Below are 20743 nucleotides of genomic sequence, written 5' to 3'. Positions count from 1 at the left end.
AAACAGAATACATGCAGACGACAGTACGTTGATTCATACAACAACAAAAACAACATCTCGGACATATACAATCATTATGCATCAAAGTAAAACGCATACAGTCATATCCCAATTATTAGTTAAGGGAAAGGAATAACAAGGGAGAAAAGAAGAAAACACTGTACTATAGCAGGTTCATAGTTGCCTTATGGTCACGACTGATTTGTTTTCAGCCGTAATTTCAGTTTGTGATTTAAGACTTGTAAAACTGATCCATTGACTTCTATTGCTACATAACCTCCACCCCTGCTTGCTTTTCGTTCTTTGTATTTGTATATGCATTTCGTAGGCACTCTAAAACTGTTGAATGAAGGAGTTTGAATTGTCTTCAACTGACATCCTAACTCAAATGGTGAGTTTTGAGGACAAAGGACGATCCTGAAACACACAATTTTTTTTTTTGTTATTTATTTTGATTTTTTAAAAATATACTGTGCTTGTCGTGGCAGTGAGCTTAAATAAATAATGTTGGTGAGCTAGCCTGCTTTGCGACTTGTGGTTGATAAAGCTGCCTGGTTTCCGGAGTCAGACTGAGAAAGGAGAGGCTGCACGCCAACCACAATGCAAGCCGTTTCCCTTTGTTTCAGTTTATCACCGTGTGCTGTCTGAACCTATTGCACACAGGTTACCCTAGCCCCAAACTCGCCCTTGCTTTATAAGCTATCTTAAAGTACTAGTTGGATGCCTTCCTTTCAAACCCAAAGGCAGCTTTATATGGGGAAGGGAGCTTTGTGAACATTGTGGAGGAAATCCTGGAGAAAAAATAATTTGACAAGGATGGCGATGACGCTGGATGAATTTACTCGCTCTGTCGATCCCAGGTCGCTTCCCAGAATTCTGCAGATTCAATCAGGAATTTACTTCCAAGGTGAGCTTTTTCTGTTAGTATTTTGGTTTATTTGTTTGTTTTTCTGCCATCTTTTTTATTTTTTCTCTGCCTGAGAGAGTAGGTATTTTGTGTGAAACTGCATCCAGAGGCTACTAGCGGCTCGAATCCAGATCCTCTGTACAGCGAGTGTGTTGATTGTTGCTTTCTGTTACTAATGTGTTCTTAAATTTGATCCGATGATTTTTTCAGTGAAGCTGGGGCAAGAATTCTTATAATTGCATTACTATAAAAATCTTAATTTCTATTTGGTATAATAAACCTAGTTTTTAATTAATCCATAAAAAGTGCTAAATTGTCAGTATATCTTTGAGCAATTTCCAGGCATTTTTTTGCACACTTCCACCTCGCTTTTACATGCAGTGTTTGGCTAAATTTTACATCTGTCTTTCTTGGAATTAAAATTTTTGAATATTTGGCTAGATTTAGTAGAACTTACAGAAGTTACCTGAAAAAGATCCTCTAACATAAACATTAAAATACAGATTATGAAGTATTTGAAGAAACTCATCCTAAAGGATTTATGAAAAAATGAAATGGGGGGAAAAATCTCTAAAAACATTTGTTTCCAAGAACAATCAAGTCAAATGTCATTCTTGAATTTTTTCTCACAATGTTTTGTACAATGTGTATTTAGCTATTTGGTTTTGAGATTCTTTGTCCAGTGCACACAAATAATGTGTAATGATTTACAAAAACACAGGCAAGGGTGTAACAATTTTCTTTAAAACAATTTTGTGATGAAAGTTTGTTAGAAGTTAGACGGTCAATGTGATGTTTGGAGAAAAGAAAATGCAGGCCCAGTGAAATATGTACGCTGGCCATTTCCCTATAGCAGAATGGTAACTTTGTAGGCCTATTACAATCCAGAAAAACTAGACTAGGCAATAATTTTTTAACCATATAGTTATTTTGTGCATGTGAAGGCATAGATATTGAAATTTTGCTTCCCTCCTCTTCAGGGATACCTACTAACCAGTATTTAATTCAAAAGAATTTCCCTTCTAAACTCCACTCATGCCCACGTTATTTATTCCGTATTTAAATTTCATGGTCTCACGGTCCATAGTCCTTTTTTCCATCATATAAATATTTGACATTGAGGCACATTTAAGACAGATTGCCAAAATGGACCCAGAAATTCAGCTGTGAACATGAGTGTTTCAAATGGCACTATGTGACACAGAGCATTGATTGTCCAAAGGAAACTTAACTACGTAGTGCCTATATGTAGTACACATACACGTATATACTGTATGTCTCTCAGATGTCTTTGGTCAAATGTTTCTCAGGTGCTCTTGACCGAACATATCATTCAGTTATAGTGTTGCTCCAGTATTGTCATGAGGCATAAATGGTTTTATTCAGAAAATTACCTCTGAAAACCTTTTGACAAACAAATGAAGTATGATACAAAAAAAAAAAAACATTGTTACCTGAAGCAAGAAATTCTGAAGGGTATAACATGTAATAGATGCACTGAGTTTCTAATTTAAATAATCTATAAATAAATACATTTAAATTAACATTTCTGCTCTAACAGTATATTTGCTGTATTGCTTGTGGTGGCAATCACAAAATTGCTGCAGTCTGTATTGCCAGTGCAAACCCAGTGCCAGTTTCAGTACATGGCTATCAATGTTTCTCCAAAATTGTTTGTTTCCAAGGTTCTGTGTATGAGATGTTTGGGAGAGAATGTTGTCTTCCTACTGGAGAGATCCTGAAAGTCATTGGAATTAGCATCTCCAAGCTGACAGCTGAGATTCACCCAGAAGGAGCCAAAAGCATGACCATCAGTCTGCCTCTGGATTGCCCAGGTGGGTCCAGGATTATCAGTATATCATTGTACAAGAAGCCTGAATAAATTATTTTGTCATACAGTGTGAGAGCCTTCAAAATCACAGTCATGTAACTATACTCACAGTCATGTTACTTTACAGTAAATTCACAGAATGCATGCCAAATAATGTTACAGCTGACAAATTGATAATGACGGCAAGGATGTGTTAAAGTTTTACTCCGGTTAAATGGCAAAATATAACGTTTTCAAATGGGTGGAGATCATGGTGGCCGACAAATGTTAGTGTTATGGAAAGACTGAAATTTGGCAACGTTCATACTGAATTTTTACACAAATGCAGTCACAATTTGACATCGTATGAACGTTCTGAAGATTTTGCATAATGCTCATTGTCACGACATGGTAGCTATAGAAAATTGCAATTTTTAAAAAATGAGGATATAAATTGAAAGACATCCGATAATTACCCACCAATAAAATTTCTGTAAACTGCCTGCTTATCGTGAAGACCCACAGACAGCTCTGTGTTGTATACAACCATCGGTGGGGGAGGGTCACATAAGGCCTTTCACTACAGTACTTCACTCTTATTTCTTCAAAAACTCAATCATGTGACAGGATTGAGAATAAAGTCCTGTTAACCTTCATCACTGCATGGAGAAAAAATGTCTTCAAAACAACTACAGGTATTGTACGACATGTAGTTCTTAGTTTACCACCTTTAAGAAACAGGCAGTTTAAACTGATCTGCCAAACTTGCTCTGTGTGACTCCAGTAATGTTACCCATTTCCTCGCTGTCTATCTGTCCCCCCTCTTCGTTACAAACAACAAGGGAATGTCTTTGGGGCTATTGGGGTCACACCACAGGCCTCTCAAATGTATACAATGTCTTCAAATTTTCTCCCTTGAAAGTGTTATTACTTTATTTCTGGTAGGGGCCAGAGACCCACTGCATGACTAAAGAATGCTGCACAAGAATGTTCCTTGTGATCTGAAATTTGAATGCAATCTGTGATATTTAATTTGAATTGATGAACAGTTCTTGTGCTGACGTTGTTTCCAGAGGTAGTTTTGGATCTCTATAGAGAGCATTGCAACCGAGGACAGATGATTTTACACTTTTACACCACTTCAGCACTCAGCGGAGCTGTTTTATGAGCTTGTGTGGCCTACCACTTTGCGGCTGACCTGTCCTATATGTTTCCACTTCACAATAACAGCCCTTACAGTTGGCTGGGGCAACTCTAGCAGGCCAGAAGTTTGAGGAACTGACTTGTTGGAAAGGTGGCATCCTATGACAGTGCCACGTGGAAAGACACCGAGCTCTTCAGTACGACCCATTCTACTGCCAGTGTTTGTCAATGGAGATTGCATGGCTGTGTGCTTGATTTTAGGCACCAGTCAGCAATGCGTGTGGCTGAAATAGCCAAAGCCACTCATTAGAAGGGGTGTCCACCTACTTTTGGAAATGTAGTGTATTTGTGCAATTTGCAAATCAGATAATGTAAGAACTGCCAACAAAGATAATTATGGTACTATGCTTGCTTCTTACCTGAACACTACTTTTCTGAATGGTTATGTGATATTAATAGCTACATGTCAAAGAAAATGCATTATAGGTCATTAGGGGGTGGCCTTAACAGTTCATTCAATATTGTGAATGCTGCCCCATAGATTTCTCAGATGTCTTTACATCATACTGTACAAGTCCTAGCACCACTTTGATGCATCGTATTACTTCAGATTAATCTCTGTTCTACGTTTGGCTGAACCTTATGACCCGTACTCCTCAATTGTGTGGTTTACAGTGTGTGGTTGGTGGCTGAGCATGAATGTGCTGCCTTGTTCCCAGGTCTTTTTGGGATTGTAGCAGACGAGAGACCTTATCACACCGTGGGGGAAATCGTGGAATCATTACGCATCAGCTCCGACAGGCTCGGTCATCCCACGTTCCGCTGTTCCTGTGACCTGCAGCTGCCCAATGAGACGGTGAAGAAGGAGGAGAGTTTTAGCCTCGTTTCTTTTACGACCAAGGACGGAGAGGCTTGTGTGGACTGTGAGGTCACGCAGAGAGATCCCAAGCTTCGCTTTACGCTGAAGTTGTCTCAGCAAGGGGAGTTCTACGAGTGTAAAGATGACCAGTTCTACACACTGAAAGAGATAGTGGAATTGAAAATGCCCAAAGGCAGAAAGAGAACTGTGAGCCTGGCCAAGTCTGTGCCCATAGCAGAGATGCGCTTCTCTGAGCTTCCTGAGAACTACAGCGGAGAGCTGATTCTCTCTCCAGTTTACGAACTTCAAGCTGTGATGAAGTGTAAGTAATAATTTTAATCCCTTACTGTGTTAATTGGAAAATATGTCATTAACAATGACAGCATGATAATAGTGGTTGGTCAAAATTAAGTGTCAGTAAGTGCTCGTTTTTGTTTTTTATTATAGAAATTCCAATTGTTTGTTATATGCCTTTGTTATGTGTACCATATATCTATAAACCACCCCCATTTCTATCTGTCTAAATTGTATTTGACTAATACTTAGGTATTAGATTGAACAGGAAGATGCAGATGAGGTCAAAACTGGTGGTTTATTAATAAGCGTAATCACCAGTTAAGTCTGTGATAGCAAATATGAACAGATTCAATAATAGCTTAGCACAAGATGACATGCTGGCTAAGGTTAACAAACATTAGCAAGTTCTCCCTTGAATCCCATCCTGAGCAGGCCTTCCACATTCCACAATTCCACAAATAGTTTGCCAAAATAAGGTCTGGCCAAGAATAAAGAATAGGGGCTGTAACACCCTGCCCCACAACCATGAGACCCCCCCCCCCCCCCATCAAGGAAGAGAGAAACTGCATAATATACTCCCCATAATCTACAAATAAGATGCTTTGTGCAACAGTGTGTGATCTTATGATTTTAACTATCATTCCTCAATATCCCCTCTAATGGAGGTCCTAGGTGGCCCCTCTGTGGTCCAGACATTTATGCAGGAATACACATTCTTGATAACTCATAATTCCCCTTCTGATAACAATCTTTATCAATAGATATTTAGTACGCCCCTATATTTTCAGATACCCTTAATTTAATTAATTCCACATTAATTTACCTTTCCTAAATCCGTTGTACACATACATACATAATTAATCTCTTTAATTTTAGCACATGTTATGTCCCTGGGCCATGGTTTTGGCTCTTCCAGGATTGTGTCTTGAGGTGACCTTACCCAGTTACTCCATGTAGAGGTGTTGTGGCTCTGTCTATGCAACCACTCTTGCCCTGTCCTGACCCAAAACTGTTTTGGGTCAAAAGAAAAAACTTTTGGCATGCGTTGTTTTAATAATAATTTTGTTAATTCAATTTTTTAACCAAAATTTTTCTTGCACTGATGTATCTTCAGTTTCTTCTGTTAATGTGTTTGTATGCATATTCTGAAATTGATTGTATATGTCTAGGGGAACACATTCTGCCAATATTTAAAATATGTGAATTAGACCTAATCAGCTCATTTAGATGTATACCCTTTGAAGCAGGTCTGATTATTCTTATGTTCATATCAAAAACATGTATTGAATGTCCAAACTGTATTTATATCTTTATTCATTTTTCTTTACAGATAGAAAAAATGTTGTGCACATCCCATCCAGCCTGGATGTAGAGGTCATAGACGTGACAGGGCAGTGTGACAGTAACTGTTTTGTGCAGCCTCTGTCTTTGAGTGACATCTACAAGAAGCCAAGTGATGAATTTCCTTTTGTGGCTGAGGTCATAGAGACACCATTGCATCTTCATGAAGAACTGAAGTTCCTTTCTAATTGCAAGCAGATCATCATCCATAGTGCTGAACGGGCCAAGCGAATTCTAGCATCTGAAATCCGGAGCGATAGACGGAGCCACTTCTTGGTCCCCACCTCTTACAAGGGGAGATTCAAGCGACGGCCACGTGAGTTTCCCACTGCGTACGATTTGGAGGTTGCCAAGAGAGACAAGGAGCAGCTTCACGTGGTCGCCACGAGGACCTTCGAGTCTCGATATGAGGGGCTTGCCACTGTCCTTGTGGGAGACCAGTTCCTGGTCCAGAGAAGGAAGACCAGCGAGGTGACCTACGGTGGCACACGTAAGACAGTGGAGGCCTTAGCCTGTGAGAAGATTGAAGGCAAGAACTACGAGTCGGTTCTCATCCCCATGTGTCTGGACGGCGGTTTTGTGGAGGTCATCCACGACAAGAAGCAGTACAACATCACTGAGATCTGCCAGCGGTTTCACCTGCCGTTCAACGTCAAAGTGGCAGTGCGGGACCTCTCCGTGGTGTCTGACGTGCTGGCCGTCGTGCCTGGACTGCACCTGGAGGAGGAGATCACCGACTCCTACCTCGTCATCTCCAATATGGACCTGTCGGAGTGCTGGGAGGTCCCAGTCTACCGCACCTCCTTGACCCTGCAGGTCCTCCACAGCAGACAGCCGAGGCCCACGGTACCCCTAACCATACGCTCTGCTGTGGAGAAGATCGGTGAGGACTGCTATTATACCCTCCGGAGGTATGCCACAGCCACCATTGTACCTCCACCCCGCCCACCCAAGAAGCCCAAGCAGCCCTTGCCAGACTCACTGAAGCTGAAGCCCCCAGAGCCAGTGAGGCCTGAGCCCACCCTCTCACCAAAGGTAATAATGATTACTTTCATTGCATTCTGTGCACTTTAGCATTATCAGTGTTTTATCCCGCAATTAACATAAAATGAAAGAAATTAAAGATTCAGCAAACATCTGGTTGAGGTGCCCATGCACATTTAGTGATGTACTCTATAGCCACTGCTATGACCAAATATGTAGCCAGACCAGCAACATACAAGGCCATGCCAGTGGAGGAAGCATGTAAGACCCCAGCACCAAGAGGTGGTAACCATGGATTTATATCACAGGGCAACCTTTGCCGTGCCTTATTCCTCCGTTTGATTGGCTGCCTAGAATCCGCCTGCGACATCATCAGAGTAGTAGTAGCAGCAGCATAACCAAGAGCTTGCAGAATGTAGAAAAGCTGTTCATCTAGCTTTTCACAGGTTTTCTTCATGCTAGACCTTACCATTACAAAATTATGAAGATTGAATTTCCATCAGTTTAGAAGACAATGACTAGCCGTTGCAGCAATGGGCCTAGAGTAGTATCATACTAGGCATTCTTTACTCTGCCAAAATTCCTAAGGCTGACTAATGATGTACGATGCATACCTATTGTGGGTCAATTTTACCAGAAATTAAGCAATTTTGATGACAAGTTGTGTTTAAACTTTCAATACAGATCACTCTTCATTATACTGAACAGAACAAAAGTTTCATAACTCGTGAAGTCACCATGTCTCCCAATTTTTCTTTCAGAGCCTGTGCATTAAAAAACCAAAGCCAGCGACGCCTGTTTTATCAGCATCTGTTAAAATAGGAAGCTCCAGCCTAAGAAGTGATATAAAGATGCCAAGTCCAGTCACTCTTCCTGATCCAGTCCTGCAAAAAGGTCAGACCTGTGCCCATTGAATCATGTCAGCTATAATCATTTAACTTTTTGACTACTACAAACCGATTCACAATGCAATTTTTTTTCTTCTGATGAGTGCTCTATATATGCACTTTATTATTCTGTTCTTTCTGGCAAATTTTCACATTTGTTTCAATTTAGCTCATTTTAAATCGAGACTCGTGCTTGTACTACAGCAATGGCTTTGCACTCTGCTCTTTATACACATTCTATGTAAGTTTTTTTCTGTATTTGGTTAATGTTGCATTTATGCTGGTCATTTGTTTCTACAGCCAACAGTTTGGATAAGTGCCTCGAGACAGCGGATGACAACGATGATGACGCGCATGATTATGAATACATTGATGAAGATGAACTTGACAGCATCAGGAAAACATTCCAAGAGCAAAAAATTCACAACACTACGAAGGACAAGCCAAGTAACTCCTATGAGCAAACAACAAAAGCAGGCAGATAAAAATAAAGGCAACAAAAAATAAATCCAAGCTAAAAGGATGAGCACACTTTGATAGCTGTTCAGGTTTTCATGAATAGGAATCAAATATTCTGGAAGCCTTACAAAATTGCATTATTTATTGTGTAAGTTATATCAGTCAGTCACTGCTTTTGTCATAGTAGTTTTTATTTCCTTAGTGAAAACAATGGAAAGCTTGAGGATTGGTACGCAGCTCTGGGGACTGACCATTGGAGTAAACTGAAGTCACTGTCATGTCTGTGGAACCAGCTCGAGATGATGTATGGTTTGTGACATGGCTCAGTGTCCTACAGCATGTACTGCATCCATTTGGAAAAGGGTAGAATGTGGTCATTTAGGGTGCACTTGGGAAGCAAGTGTGCTTACAGTAGGTATGCTGGGGGATTCGAATGGTGCTCAGCTGGTATTAAGGGGCCCTAATGTGTGCCGAGAAAGCATTTGAACACACTATTGCACCACAAGCAGCAGCCTGCACCGTCGTCACACGGTGTGATGGATTCACAAATTCATGCCGTCTGCACTACTTGCAGTAGAAATCTAGATTCATCAGATCAGGCGACATTTCTCCAATACTCACTTGTCCAGATCTGGTGATTACATGCCCACTGTAACTTCTTCCTATTCTAAGCTGGCAGTGGAACCCAGCGTGGTCTTCTGCTGCTGTTTCCAGACCGCTTCAAGGTTCCACATGTTATGTGTTCAGTGATGCCCTTCAACACACCACTGCTATAAATAACGGTTATTTGAACATACATACATACACACTCAACAAGGATGTGTTAATATCCACACTTTTTGTGTTACTACTTTTGTGTTACTTTCAACACATTTTGTGTCTCATTTACTGCTTCTGTTACAAAGTTGCAATCTATGTGTTACAAAGTGAGACTTTTTAACACAGACTGTGTTGAAAGGAACACAACATGTTGTACCTACTGTAACTAGACGGCGTATTATAAAATAACACATTATGTCATTTTTATCTAATCTGTTTTGAGAGTGTAAACTGAATAAACTGAGAAATGTGATATTTTTCCTTCTTTTGATGAAAAATAATTATATTTTGGTCAGAATGTATTACATGCAGGGGCATTGGTGGCCCAGAGTTCGTATCCTGGCCAATGTCCCAAAAACCCAGCCACTGGGGATGCGCAAGTCAGTGCATTCGTAATGGCGGTCCCAAGCCCAGATAAATGGGAGGGTTGTGTCAGGAAGGGCATCCGGCGTAAAACATATACCAAATCAAATATGCAGATCAGGATGATCCGCTGTGGCGACCCCGAACAGGAACAGCCAAAAGAAGAAGTATTACATGCAGCACCTTTTCTTGGTTGTTGCTGAACATGTACATCTGGAAAGTGATCATGTCATGCACCCATATTAATGTTTTTTTTGTTTGTTTGCTTTTTTTAATTAAAGTTTATTTTGTGTAATGAAAAAAATCCAATCATCTTCAGAAAGAAAGTAGAAAATGACTTTTATTCAGGTGAACGATGGCCTCCGATTCTTCATACGCGTTCATAGTTCACAATGAACTGTGCTGGGGTGTGCTAACTGACGTTGGCAAAGCAGCTGGTGGTCATTTCTAGCAGGACGGACAGAAGTCCTGTCACAGCGAATTTTGGGTCCAGCACCAGGCCCTGCAAGAGAGCCTGCCCCTTCTCACGAGTCTTCTCTGAACACATGGCTTTACGCCACATCTGCACCAAGCGCCCCCCTTCCAGAGGATAAAAAAGAACGTTAAGAAAACTATACATTATATGAAAATACTATATATTATCATTTTTTATTAGCTGCAGTCATTAAGCACAATTGGATATAGGTAATTGCTTGGCAGATTGTTCACATGATCTATGTAAAATAACTAGCCTTACATGCTTGTTTGAAGTAATATTTTGTTCCTTTCTGTTGGACAATTTTATTCAACAGTCATTAAGATTTTTTTTTTTTTTTTTTTACTTCAACAAAGAAAAGCAGAATCAGACTTTCTAAATAAAGCATTATTTTCTAGATGCTATCCACAGTTTCTGGTAGGAGTTGTGCAGGCCACCCTTAAGCCCCTAAACATTCACTACGCAAGTACACAAACGGTAATGACAATTCTGGGCCAATACTCCAGAACAGTTATGAAAGACTGAGTGGAAGAAAGTACAAATCGAAGAAGACCACTTCATTCTGTTGTTGCCTGCTATAGTGCCCCTAGCTGAGATGCCTGACATTGCAGCTTGCGCTGCATTAGGAATTTCAGATGACATATTTCGGGATGCAACAATGCGTGAGATTCAAATACTTTTCTGTGCTCTATTGATGTTGCCTGGTGTAACTGAGCCTGCCAATATGACCAGAAGGCGAGGTCTGCACTTTTTGTGAGTATTTCATTGGTTCCAATACAACAGAGAAGATCAGTAAAGCGTAGAAAAGTATTTAAACCCAAAATAAATACCTATTTGACCCAGGTCTGCTGCCTACCATATTCTTTCAATATGGATTTTAGAGCCATTTGTCCCAAAGTAGTGGATACAAATAAACCCATAATAAGCAATAATAGTAGGGTGCCTATGCAGCTTAATAATATTACTGCTCCCAATAATAATCACACTTAAAAATCACCTCTTGCAATGTAGATTATATGCCACAAGAGGGAGACTGTAACCTGTGTATTATTTTCTGGTAAATGGTTTAAGCTTGAAAAAGCTTGTGTAATTCTGAAGTGTATTGGAATGCAATCACAGTGATGTATCCCAACTGAAAAGTATGAAGTAATAAATTATCAAATTCGTTAAACACACAACAACATTATTTCACAAAAAATATACTAAAAAAAAAAGTAAACAATTTCGGACACCACTGATACTCCAGTTAACCAGAAACATTTTGAGAAATCCTTTTCTAAGTTGTCTGCTCATTTCAGTCATGGGATATCCTTACCCAACACTTTGTTCATACTGTCCATCCACTTGAAGATACGGAGGGTGTGGTTTTCCTCCGCACTGAGGTCCGGGATGTTGGGTGGGCTGTCTCCCTCCCGAAGGACCCTGCTTGGGAGTGGGGACATGAAAGGCTTGGACTTCTCTATGCTGGAATGGAAGTGCAGGGCTGCCACATAGTTCACAGAGTCAGTCCAATAGCGGGAAAAGCTCCCCTCTGGGGCAGAGTAGTATTCAAGCCTGCAAGGGTCAAAGGTCAACAATCAATATTCAGACAGTATGAAATACAAGGTCCAACTATCAGACAGTATACAAGTCCATATTGGAAAAGAGATCTAAATAAATCCTAAAGTAAGATGAGCCAATCGGAGACATGTCAAAGAATCGTAGAGGTATTGCATCACGGAAATGAATTCAAGGTACCTGTATTATAAATACTTCACCTGAAGTAATAATCAATATGAAAAAGCGCAACATGCTTCCTAACAAGTTTGACTATGCTTCAAAAAGTCAGTGGAGTGAGATTTGCATTAGAAATACTTAACTAGTAGTTATGCAAAGAACGTGAGGGTTTTTCATGTTAATTCATCTAGGCCTGACACCAGCAATCTCGGATTTTGCAGATATCATATCAGATGGTACAAACTGATGGAAGAAATGTCCCTGACACTTTTTTTTTTTTTTCAAAAATGCTTATTGTATTAGAACATTGCATGCAGTGTTCATTTGCTAAAATACTCTCAAAATCAAGGGGACTTTCATGGATTTAATTAGAATTAATATAATTTTGAATATAAGTAGTTGAATTTGAGACACAAATCATAAAGAGGTGCATCTCTATTAGAGAACATCTGCAGCTTTACACCTACAGTAGATTGGTTGTAGGCATCTCCATCTAGTGGACAAACCTGGTGCAACAAGACAATGCAATATTAATTTAATTTGATTGCTAAACTGTGTAGATTTAATACCCTTGACACAACAAATAACCATCACAAATTTCAGCCAGAACATTCTGCAATGAATTAATAAATAAATAGTACTATTGAATTAGCTTCATACTAATTGTCCTACATTGAGAAATTATATTGCGTGCTGTTCAGTTACATATGCAAAGGTTTAGAAGCTTGAAGGCTGGCTAGCTGATGTTTTGGATGACTTCTTTGTTCATTAAGCATTACTAGAACTAAAGCTGGTCTAAGCCTGTTATTTTTTTGGGCTGATTGCCTCAACTTAGTCAGCTAATATCAATCCAAAAAAAGTTCAGAAAATAACAACAGTGCACTTATGCACTTATTGTATGTTGCTTTGGATCATAGAGTTTACAAAATAAAATGTAATATAATGTAATGTAACAACAGTACCCGATTAAAATACTCACCGCGCATTGCATTTGGATGATGCAAGAAGTGAACTTAGATGGGCACTCCACATGAACCCTAGTATTTCATCCTTTTTTTGCAAGTCTGGAATATCAGATGTGCTCAGGTTTTTCAGGGCCTGAATTGTAACGGAGACACGCAATGATACATTAACACACTGCACAGGCCTCCCGCCATTTTATTTATCTCATAACAGTTAAAGAAAATAGTTGTTTGTCAAAACAAGCACTGATAGGTTTTATAATATTATATAAGAAACCCATGAGAAAATCATTGGAATCACTGTTTGATTTGGTTTCAGCCCTTCTTAATATGAAACATGGTTTACTTTCCTATGCTGTATCTTCAGCCAAGGTGCTAAGCTGTGCCTAATCAAATTTAGGTAGCATTTCCAGTTTTATGAATATAATGTGAGTCATCCTGTTTATTGCTTTCATATTTGCTTCTCTGATAATGATGATGAACTATATAAGGAGTAACAGATTTATAAGGCTACTTCTGGTTTCATATCCTTTTCTCTTGGTTGGACAGCCTGCAACTCTGAAGGCTGCAATTGCTGGGGCCAAAGCGAACTGTTGCACATGCCTGATAAAAAATCACCCATTTGGCCATCATTTCTACATGCTGTGAAGAACAGTTTGAGTAGGATGTGCAGTAGTCCTCGGCCGTTTCCTTGGGTGCCAGAATCCGGAACTGGAGGCCTTGTCCAACAATGCCAGTCTCCGCAGCAGCCAGGAATGGAATCACTGACAGGTAGTAATTGACACCTGCACAAGAAAAAATGATGGACATACCCATATCAACTACCTAAATGATATGGCTCCTATACCTCTACACACAAGTGGTGGGCAACCTAGTATTGTTAGTGGAACAGCAAGTTTTTATTAAAATTCATATGTCTGTTCATCTGCTGGTGAGATATGTTTTCTTATTATGTAAGTGACTGTATGTATTAATAAATAATCAATCATTTACAGTTTCAAATATCTTGATAGTGCTTACATGCCCACCAGCTCTGGGGTGAAACACACATAGGATCTGTTTCTTGCCCACATGAGGTAGCACCTGTAGGGTCAACCAATCTGCCTGTGAAAATAAGAACATTCATTTAACGTGTCATTTCGATATAATTGCACTATTTTATTTATTATCTATTCGTTGATTTTGCTCTAATGATGGTGGATCATGCCATCTTGGAAGAAAGACTGGACATAATAAAAAACAAACATGTTTAATAACCCTGATTCACATTTTGATATGTACAGGTGCTAAATTTTCAATACCTTCCAGCACTGTTTAAGTGACATAATTCAAGTCAAATCCTTACCTGACTTTAGCTTCCATCCCAGCTGTAGAGGGAAACCCCACAGGGGGTTTTCAATCGAACCTAGTCCCATAGAGCTCATATACATCTCCGTGGCATTTATAAGTAACCTGTGCATGCTCATTCTCTGCAGATAGTCCCAGGGATTGATGATAACCGCGCCATCAGCAGAGGGCAGTTCGGTGATGACTCCCGGTGCTTTGTCCCACAAAATAGGGTACCCACTTTCAGTGACCTCTGCTCCATTGATACACAGAGATTGTAGAAGGAGCACTGTGACTGTCACCAGGGAATGCATGCTGGCCAGTTAGCTTCTGGATGCAAACCTTGTCTGATGGCATGAAGTTTTTATAGTGCGGGAAGCAACGTTCTTTGGCTTGAATAGCCTTTGCTGGGGCCCGATAAATGTACAGCTTTTTTTCAGCATACTGCTTCATTTTCGCTACTCAGCAGTTTACACACTGGAAAGTAAATATTAATCCAGGTGAACTAAGGCCAGTGTAATGTTGGCTGCATTTTCAATAAAGAAGGACAAGAATTCTGGATACCTGCCAACAAAGTCAAGGCTTTGTGCAACACTACTGTCTCAGCTGGTTTGTGACCAGTACACACAGGACACACTTGTACTTAGGCCCTGTTTGTGATGGGGAAGGGGGGCCAATCCCAGCATGCCCTGTGAAAGAGGCAAGATTATAGCCTGGACAGGCTGCCTATCCATCCCAGGGCCCACACATCTTTCACTCCAGATACACACGTATGACCGATTTAGCATCTCCTATTAGCATAATGCATGTCTTTGGACTGTGGGAGGAAACGGGCGGAAATGGGGAGAGCCTCCAAACTCCTCACAGAAAGGCCCACAGTCAGGATTCAAACCTCCTTGCTGAGAGGCCACAGTGCTTTTCACTGCACCACCATGCCACCCCAGAATACACACACTGAATATTTAAATTATTTAATATGAATATAAACATGGAATTGTCAATAGCCAGCAGTGTACTGTCAACAAGAATGGGTTTGATGGTCCAAGGCCTGCATGTAGTGTCACACCACTTCAATAGCTGCAGACTTCCTTCAGTTCTGGAGGTGAAAAATGATGCAATATGGCACATGAGCTACAAGGGAAAATGATGGGATGCTAACAGCCTTATGGGAAAATTATATTTGTCTAATGTGAGACCATTAAAATGTGTTTAATGATCTTACGCAATACTTGTGTGGACACATAAGAGCTTGAGGCTTGCAGATCATGGGGTGTTAGAGGTTAATGAGTCCCAAGCTGTACAAGGTGATGGGAACTGAGCTCGTTACCAACACTCACTCAGGGGCACTACAGTAAAACATTAGAAATGAATTATAAATTGGTATTGGGGCATCACTACATCATATGAGGTTCTGAAGCGTTCTTTACCTTTATGAGAGACAAAGCTAAAATAGTTGTAATGTAATATTTGATGCATTGAAAATTACATTTCCCCTTACTCCCACAAATCCCCTGACCCATGCTGCCCTTTCATATTCTAAACTGGATCCACACCTCAGTATTCCTAACCGGACAATAAATTGTCAGTGTTAGTAAGGTTTTAGTTAACTTTTAGTTATGGTCTTATAACACGATCTAATACCCATCAACGTGTCCCAATAGGGTGATCATGTGCCATAACCTCTTTTCAGCACACAGGTTGGCATTTTGAAAATCTGTGAATTGACATTAATTTATTGCCCAGATTGCAGATGATGCTAGGCCAAAAAGGGCTGAGTTTAGACACATATGAGTCAGTTATGGCGGCAGCAAGTTTATTGTGGGCCTGTAGTTGCCCAAAAGCAACCAACCACATGTAAGGCTCGTACAGCTTTTCAAATTTTGGGCCAAAAGTAGCCCAGCTGTAACCAGCCACATTTAAAGTTTATCACAGCATTTGGATTTTGGCACAAACGTGGCCCAAATTCATATCAAAACTGGGACGTGGTCGGTAAGGTTAAGTTGTTGCTGCATTGTGGTAGCCAGATTCAGATGGGTTCATGGCCCATTTTAAGTGGTAAGTGTGGGCCAGCTGGGCTGTCACTTAGTTGCTATCTGGCTGTTGCATAAGCAGACAAACACAACGATACTATATAATGCAATCAATAGTGTATCAACCTCTGGATCACTTGATATCAGTTCAGTTAATAAGTAACGCTTTCTGTTGTTTACCATCTTGTAATGGGGGATTGATTGCAGAGTACCTAGTATCATAATGCATCATATTCAAATGCTTTTCCAAAAGTACAGTACTTCAGAATTATATCAGCACTTAAAAACTAAGGTTTAGGATAAGTGGGGGTGAAAAAACTTAACAATAGCTTAAAAATAATTCCTAAAGTTGTACTGCATATTTTTTTTTTGTCAACAAATGTACCTATGCATAGAATTACATTTCTGCCTTTAGTATGCAATCAAAAAATTTTTAAAAATTGAAAACAAAAACCTTTTGTGAAACCTTCACAAGTTGGAATTTTGGTTGCGTGTTGAATTTTTGCGTCTTGAAATTCTGGTTGCATGTTGAACACAATCTCATTTGGCGGGATCTATGTAGAGGCGTAGGTGATGGTTCTCTATTGCCCAGTCTACTTTGGTGACAGTTTGGCCACACCCACTTCTACACATGCCTGTGATTGTCAGTGACCAGTTGGGCAGTTAGAATAATTTGTTGTTCCCAGGTAGGTTTATATCTATGGTTTACACCAGGGCTGCCCAACCCTGTTCCTGGACATCTACAATCCTGTAGGTTATCATTCCAACGCTAAGAAAGCACACCACGTTCAATAGTCAGAGATCTTGTTGTTGTGATAATTAGTAGAATCAGGTAAGCCAAATTAAGGTTGAATTGAAGATGTCCAGGAACAGGGCTGGGCAGCCATGGTTTACACAGAACTTCCTGTTTATCTTAAGAATCTGTGTGGTTGTGATTTGTGTGTCTTTTGATCAGCCTAACCTTGCCAGTTATTCATCCCTATGTCGGCAGCGTAATGCTAGCTATACTGAGTAGATAACCGTGTTTTAGCCTGGAACGACATTGGGGCACTACTACAAAAAAATACGAATTCACCGTGTGGTCAACACAGAGAGTATAATATTTGTACAAGAATATTTTTAGAAAATTAGCCAGCAATAATTTGAGTGTACATGCCAAACGGTATACAGTTCATTCATTTTCATTCCAGGATCAGCTATAGGCCTATTCAGATGCTACATACACTGAAAAGGCTAGCCCAATCGAAAGATCACCTAAAGTCATAAAAGACAAACTACATAGACTCTTAAATAATAACCAATTTCAATGACCATCTTTGGCCTCTTGTCAATCAAACATGGAGTCTTGCAATGGACATAATGCATATCCTGCTTCAAGTCATAAAAAATATTTCATTTCAAATAAGTCATAATGTAAAAGTCAAGACAGTAATGCAGTCACTTTTATGACAGTGACCTGTTTCAGATTCAGGTTTCAAAAAGGGAAAATGACCAGAGGGAACAATGATTCCCTTCAGTGAGTCACTTGACAGCAATTAAAATCTCCCTTCTACCTTGAAGGACTAATGACCAGTCTGGCAAAGGCCAATGGGATTTTAAATAAGTCTGACCAATGGGGAAGGCCATAGCTCCAGAAGACACAGAGGGGATGATTTGGTACACTGGCTCAAGACAGATCAGGACAGTGTGTTGTAGGCCATGCAGTATATCAGTAGCACATATATCAGAGCATGTTTCACTCTTTTTGGACATAACTCACAAGACAGCGGACTGAGGTAAAGTCTTCAAAAACGTAAAGCTAAATAATAAAAATTTAGTGGTGTTTGTGTATGTTGAATGGATGTTAAGTATGTCTGTGATGTTTTTATGTTGTTATATTTAACAAAAAATTTTGAAATTTTGAGAATTGTTACTATTATCTGCAACAAAGACATGATATTTATTTTTTAAAGTTAATGGTTCATTATAATGAAGTATATATACTATTCTGTGGGTTAATTTAACACTGTAATCATTTTATGATTTCTTTAAACCTTTGTGACACTTGCTAACTGTTATAGAAAGAATTGTGATATTAATGTATAAACATTTTATCCTTCAATTTGCAAACAAACGGATTGATATCATAGTCCTACAAACTCTTTTTTTACATTTAAAAAAAAAATCAACAATCATTTATACATCACAGTGTCAGTTTCCGGAATAACACACTATATAAGAAATATTATCTTACGACATAACAGAATTTTGGATTCTCTCAATTCCATTTTCTCTTGTAGGTCAGCACGTTGCCAGCTTTAAAGATTAAGCAAGGAGATCCAACATGAACTTCAGTCAAACCGGGAAAACAGAACATTCCAATTTTTGCTATGAGTCTGAAAATAGTTCTTGCCTCAAGCTTGTTTATCCAGGAACAACACGGATTCCTCTGTATGTTTTTTTTGTTGCCATCATTTTTCTCACCGTATGTGGAAACCTTCTCGTTATCGTCTCCATTGCTCACTTCAAAAAGCTCCACACGCCAACCAACTACCTCGTCCTCTCTTTGGCAGTGGCTGACTTCCTGCTGGGAGCGGTCATCATGCCGCCTAGCATGGTGCGCACGATTGAGACCTGCTGGTACTTTGGAGACGTATTCTGTAAAATCCATTCAAGTACTGATGTCATGCTGAGCACGGCGTCCATTTTAAATCTTTCATTCATTTCCATCGATCGATATTATGCGGTTTGTCAGCCCCTCCACTACCAGACCAAGATCACCACTTGCGCCACAGTGACCATGATAATAGTCTGCTGGAGTGTTTCTGCCTTTGTTGGGTTTGGGATGATATTTCTGGAACTGAACATTTTGGGCATTGAAGACTTTTATTATGAAAATGTTGCCTGTGTAGGAGGCTGTGTTCTGTTCCAGACTCAGGCATCAAGTTCAGTATCTTCCATTCTTTCTTTTTACATCCCTGGGTTCATTATGCTGGTCATATATCAGAAAATCTTCCATGTTGCACAGAAGCAAGCCCGTTCTATTCACAGCATTGCATGTAACAATGTGAACTCTGAAAAAAGCAAGATGGAGCGAAAGGCTACAAAGACTCTGGCCATTGTTATGGGGGTATTCCTGTCATGCTGGTTACCATTTTTTGTGTGTAACATAATTGATCCAATTATTAATTATTCTGTCCCACCTCTTTTATTTGACACACTTGTCTGGATTGGCTATTTCAATTCAACATTTAATCCTATTGTTTATGCATTTTTTTACAGTTGGTTTAGAAAAGCCTTCAAAATGATAATTTTTGGCGAAATATTTCAAGCTTATTCCTCAAGAACCAAAATTCAGGCTGAATCCTGATTGTTACTGATTGATCTTGTGCATTGATCTTGTGCATTTGTTTATTTATAATAATTTTCTTTCTGCATCACGTTTAAGTTTCTACTTGCACTTGAGAATAAGTGGACATATCGTCAGTAATTACAACGTATCAACATGCAATGCCCTGATCTTTCTTTCATTACCACTGAATATTTATGCTGTTTGCCAGCCCCTCCACTACCGGTCAAATATCACCACTTGTGCCACAGAGATCATGACCTTTGTCAAATGGAGTGTGTTCACCTGTGTTGGGTTTGAGATTGTATTCTTGCATATGAATATTTTGCTTGCAGGTTTTTTTTTTCTTTTGATACTGTTGCTTGTGTGGGAGTCAGTTATCTTTCACTTCTAGGAATATCATGTTCTGTATTTGCTTGTATCTCATTTTACACCCCTGCATTCATTATGCTGGGCATGCAGTATATCAGAAAATAGTTTGTATTGCACAAATAAAACCACTCTATTAAATACTAAATATTCAAAACTCATTCCTCAAGAACAAAACACTACATGCATTTTCACCGTCCTTTGAAGTGATTTTTAATTTGTGTCCGTACTGTGTTTGAAATATTAATCTTCTTAATTAAATGTTTTAAAATGTTACACATTATAAAATTAAAATATTTGAACAAGACATTTTAAGAATACTGTTAAGAAAATGGCTTCGATTATTATCCTAAACTAAACCCAGAGACAACCTTACTACTATTTAGTTATTTATTTTATATTCAGCATACCATTAAAATCATATTGCACAAGTACTGTTACCGGTTAAATGAGGCTTTGAGCTTTGCTTAACCCAAAAGGGGTGTCAATGATAAAATATTAACATCTCACTTCATCCCAAATGATTCACATTTGAGCAAGGCTCATATTTAATTGAGATGGCCTGGTTATTCAAAGTTGTTCTGATTGACTTGTTGGCTTACTCCACAGAAAACCCATTTCAGTTTACCAAAGACAGTAGAGATGTGGGTGCTGATTCCTGGCAGCCT

At 39.4% G+C, this 20743-nt stretch overlaps 3 protein-coding genes across 3 annotated transcripts; 2 read left to right on the top strand and 1 right to left on the bottom strand.

Moving 5' to 3' along the window:
- Positions 1-56: 56 nt before the first annotated feature.
- Positions 57-9759, top strand: themis (thymocyte selection associated). The gene is made up of 6 exons (XM_064340039.1): positions 57-907; positions 2593-2742; positions 4580-5041; positions 6347-7392; positions 8103-8235; positions 8529-9759. Exons 1-6 carry the CDS (start codon positions 817-819, stop codon positions 8711-8713), a joined length of 2067 nt encoding a protein of 688 aa, XP_064196109.1. The 5' UTR covers positions 57-816; the 3' UTR covers positions 8714-9759.
- A 432-nt stretch (positions 9760-10191) lies between these two features.
- Positions 10192-14773, bottom strand: leg1.1 (liver-enriched gene 1, tandem duplicate 1). Its single transcript, XM_064340044.1, has 6 exons — positions 14368-14773; positions 14043-14126; positions 13626-13807; positions 13040-13158; positions 11660-11898; positions 10192-10448 (listed from the first exon to the last, which is right to left on the bottom strand). Exons 1-6 carry the CDS (start codon positions 14660-14662, stop codon positions 10282-10284), a joined length of 1086 nt encoding a protein of 361 aa, XP_064196114.1. The 5' UTR covers positions 14663-14773; the 3' UTR covers positions 10192-10281.
- Positions 14774-18686: 3913 nt separating this feature from the next.
- Positions 18687-19823, top strand: LOC135258022 (trace amine-associated receptor 1-like). Its single transcript, XM_064341222.1, has one exon. The coding sequence runs from the start codon at positions 18702-18704 to the stop codon at positions 19725-19727; it is 1026 nt and encodes a 341-aa protein (XP_064197292.1). The 5' UTR covers positions 18687-18701; the 3' UTR covers positions 19728-19823.
- The last annotated feature ends 920 nt before the right edge of the window (positions 19824-20743 follow it).

This window comes from Anguilla rostrata, chromosome 6 (assembly GCF_018555375.3).
Source record: "Anguilla rostrata isolate EN2019 chromosome 6, ASM1855537v3, whole genome shotgun sequence".
NCBI classification, from domain to species: Eukaryota; Metazoa; Chordata; class Actinopteri; order Anguilliformes; family Anguillidae; genus Anguilla; species Anguilla rostrata.
Note: the sequence above shows the minus strand (reverse complement) of the source record. Positions and strands in the feature narration are given on the sequence as shown.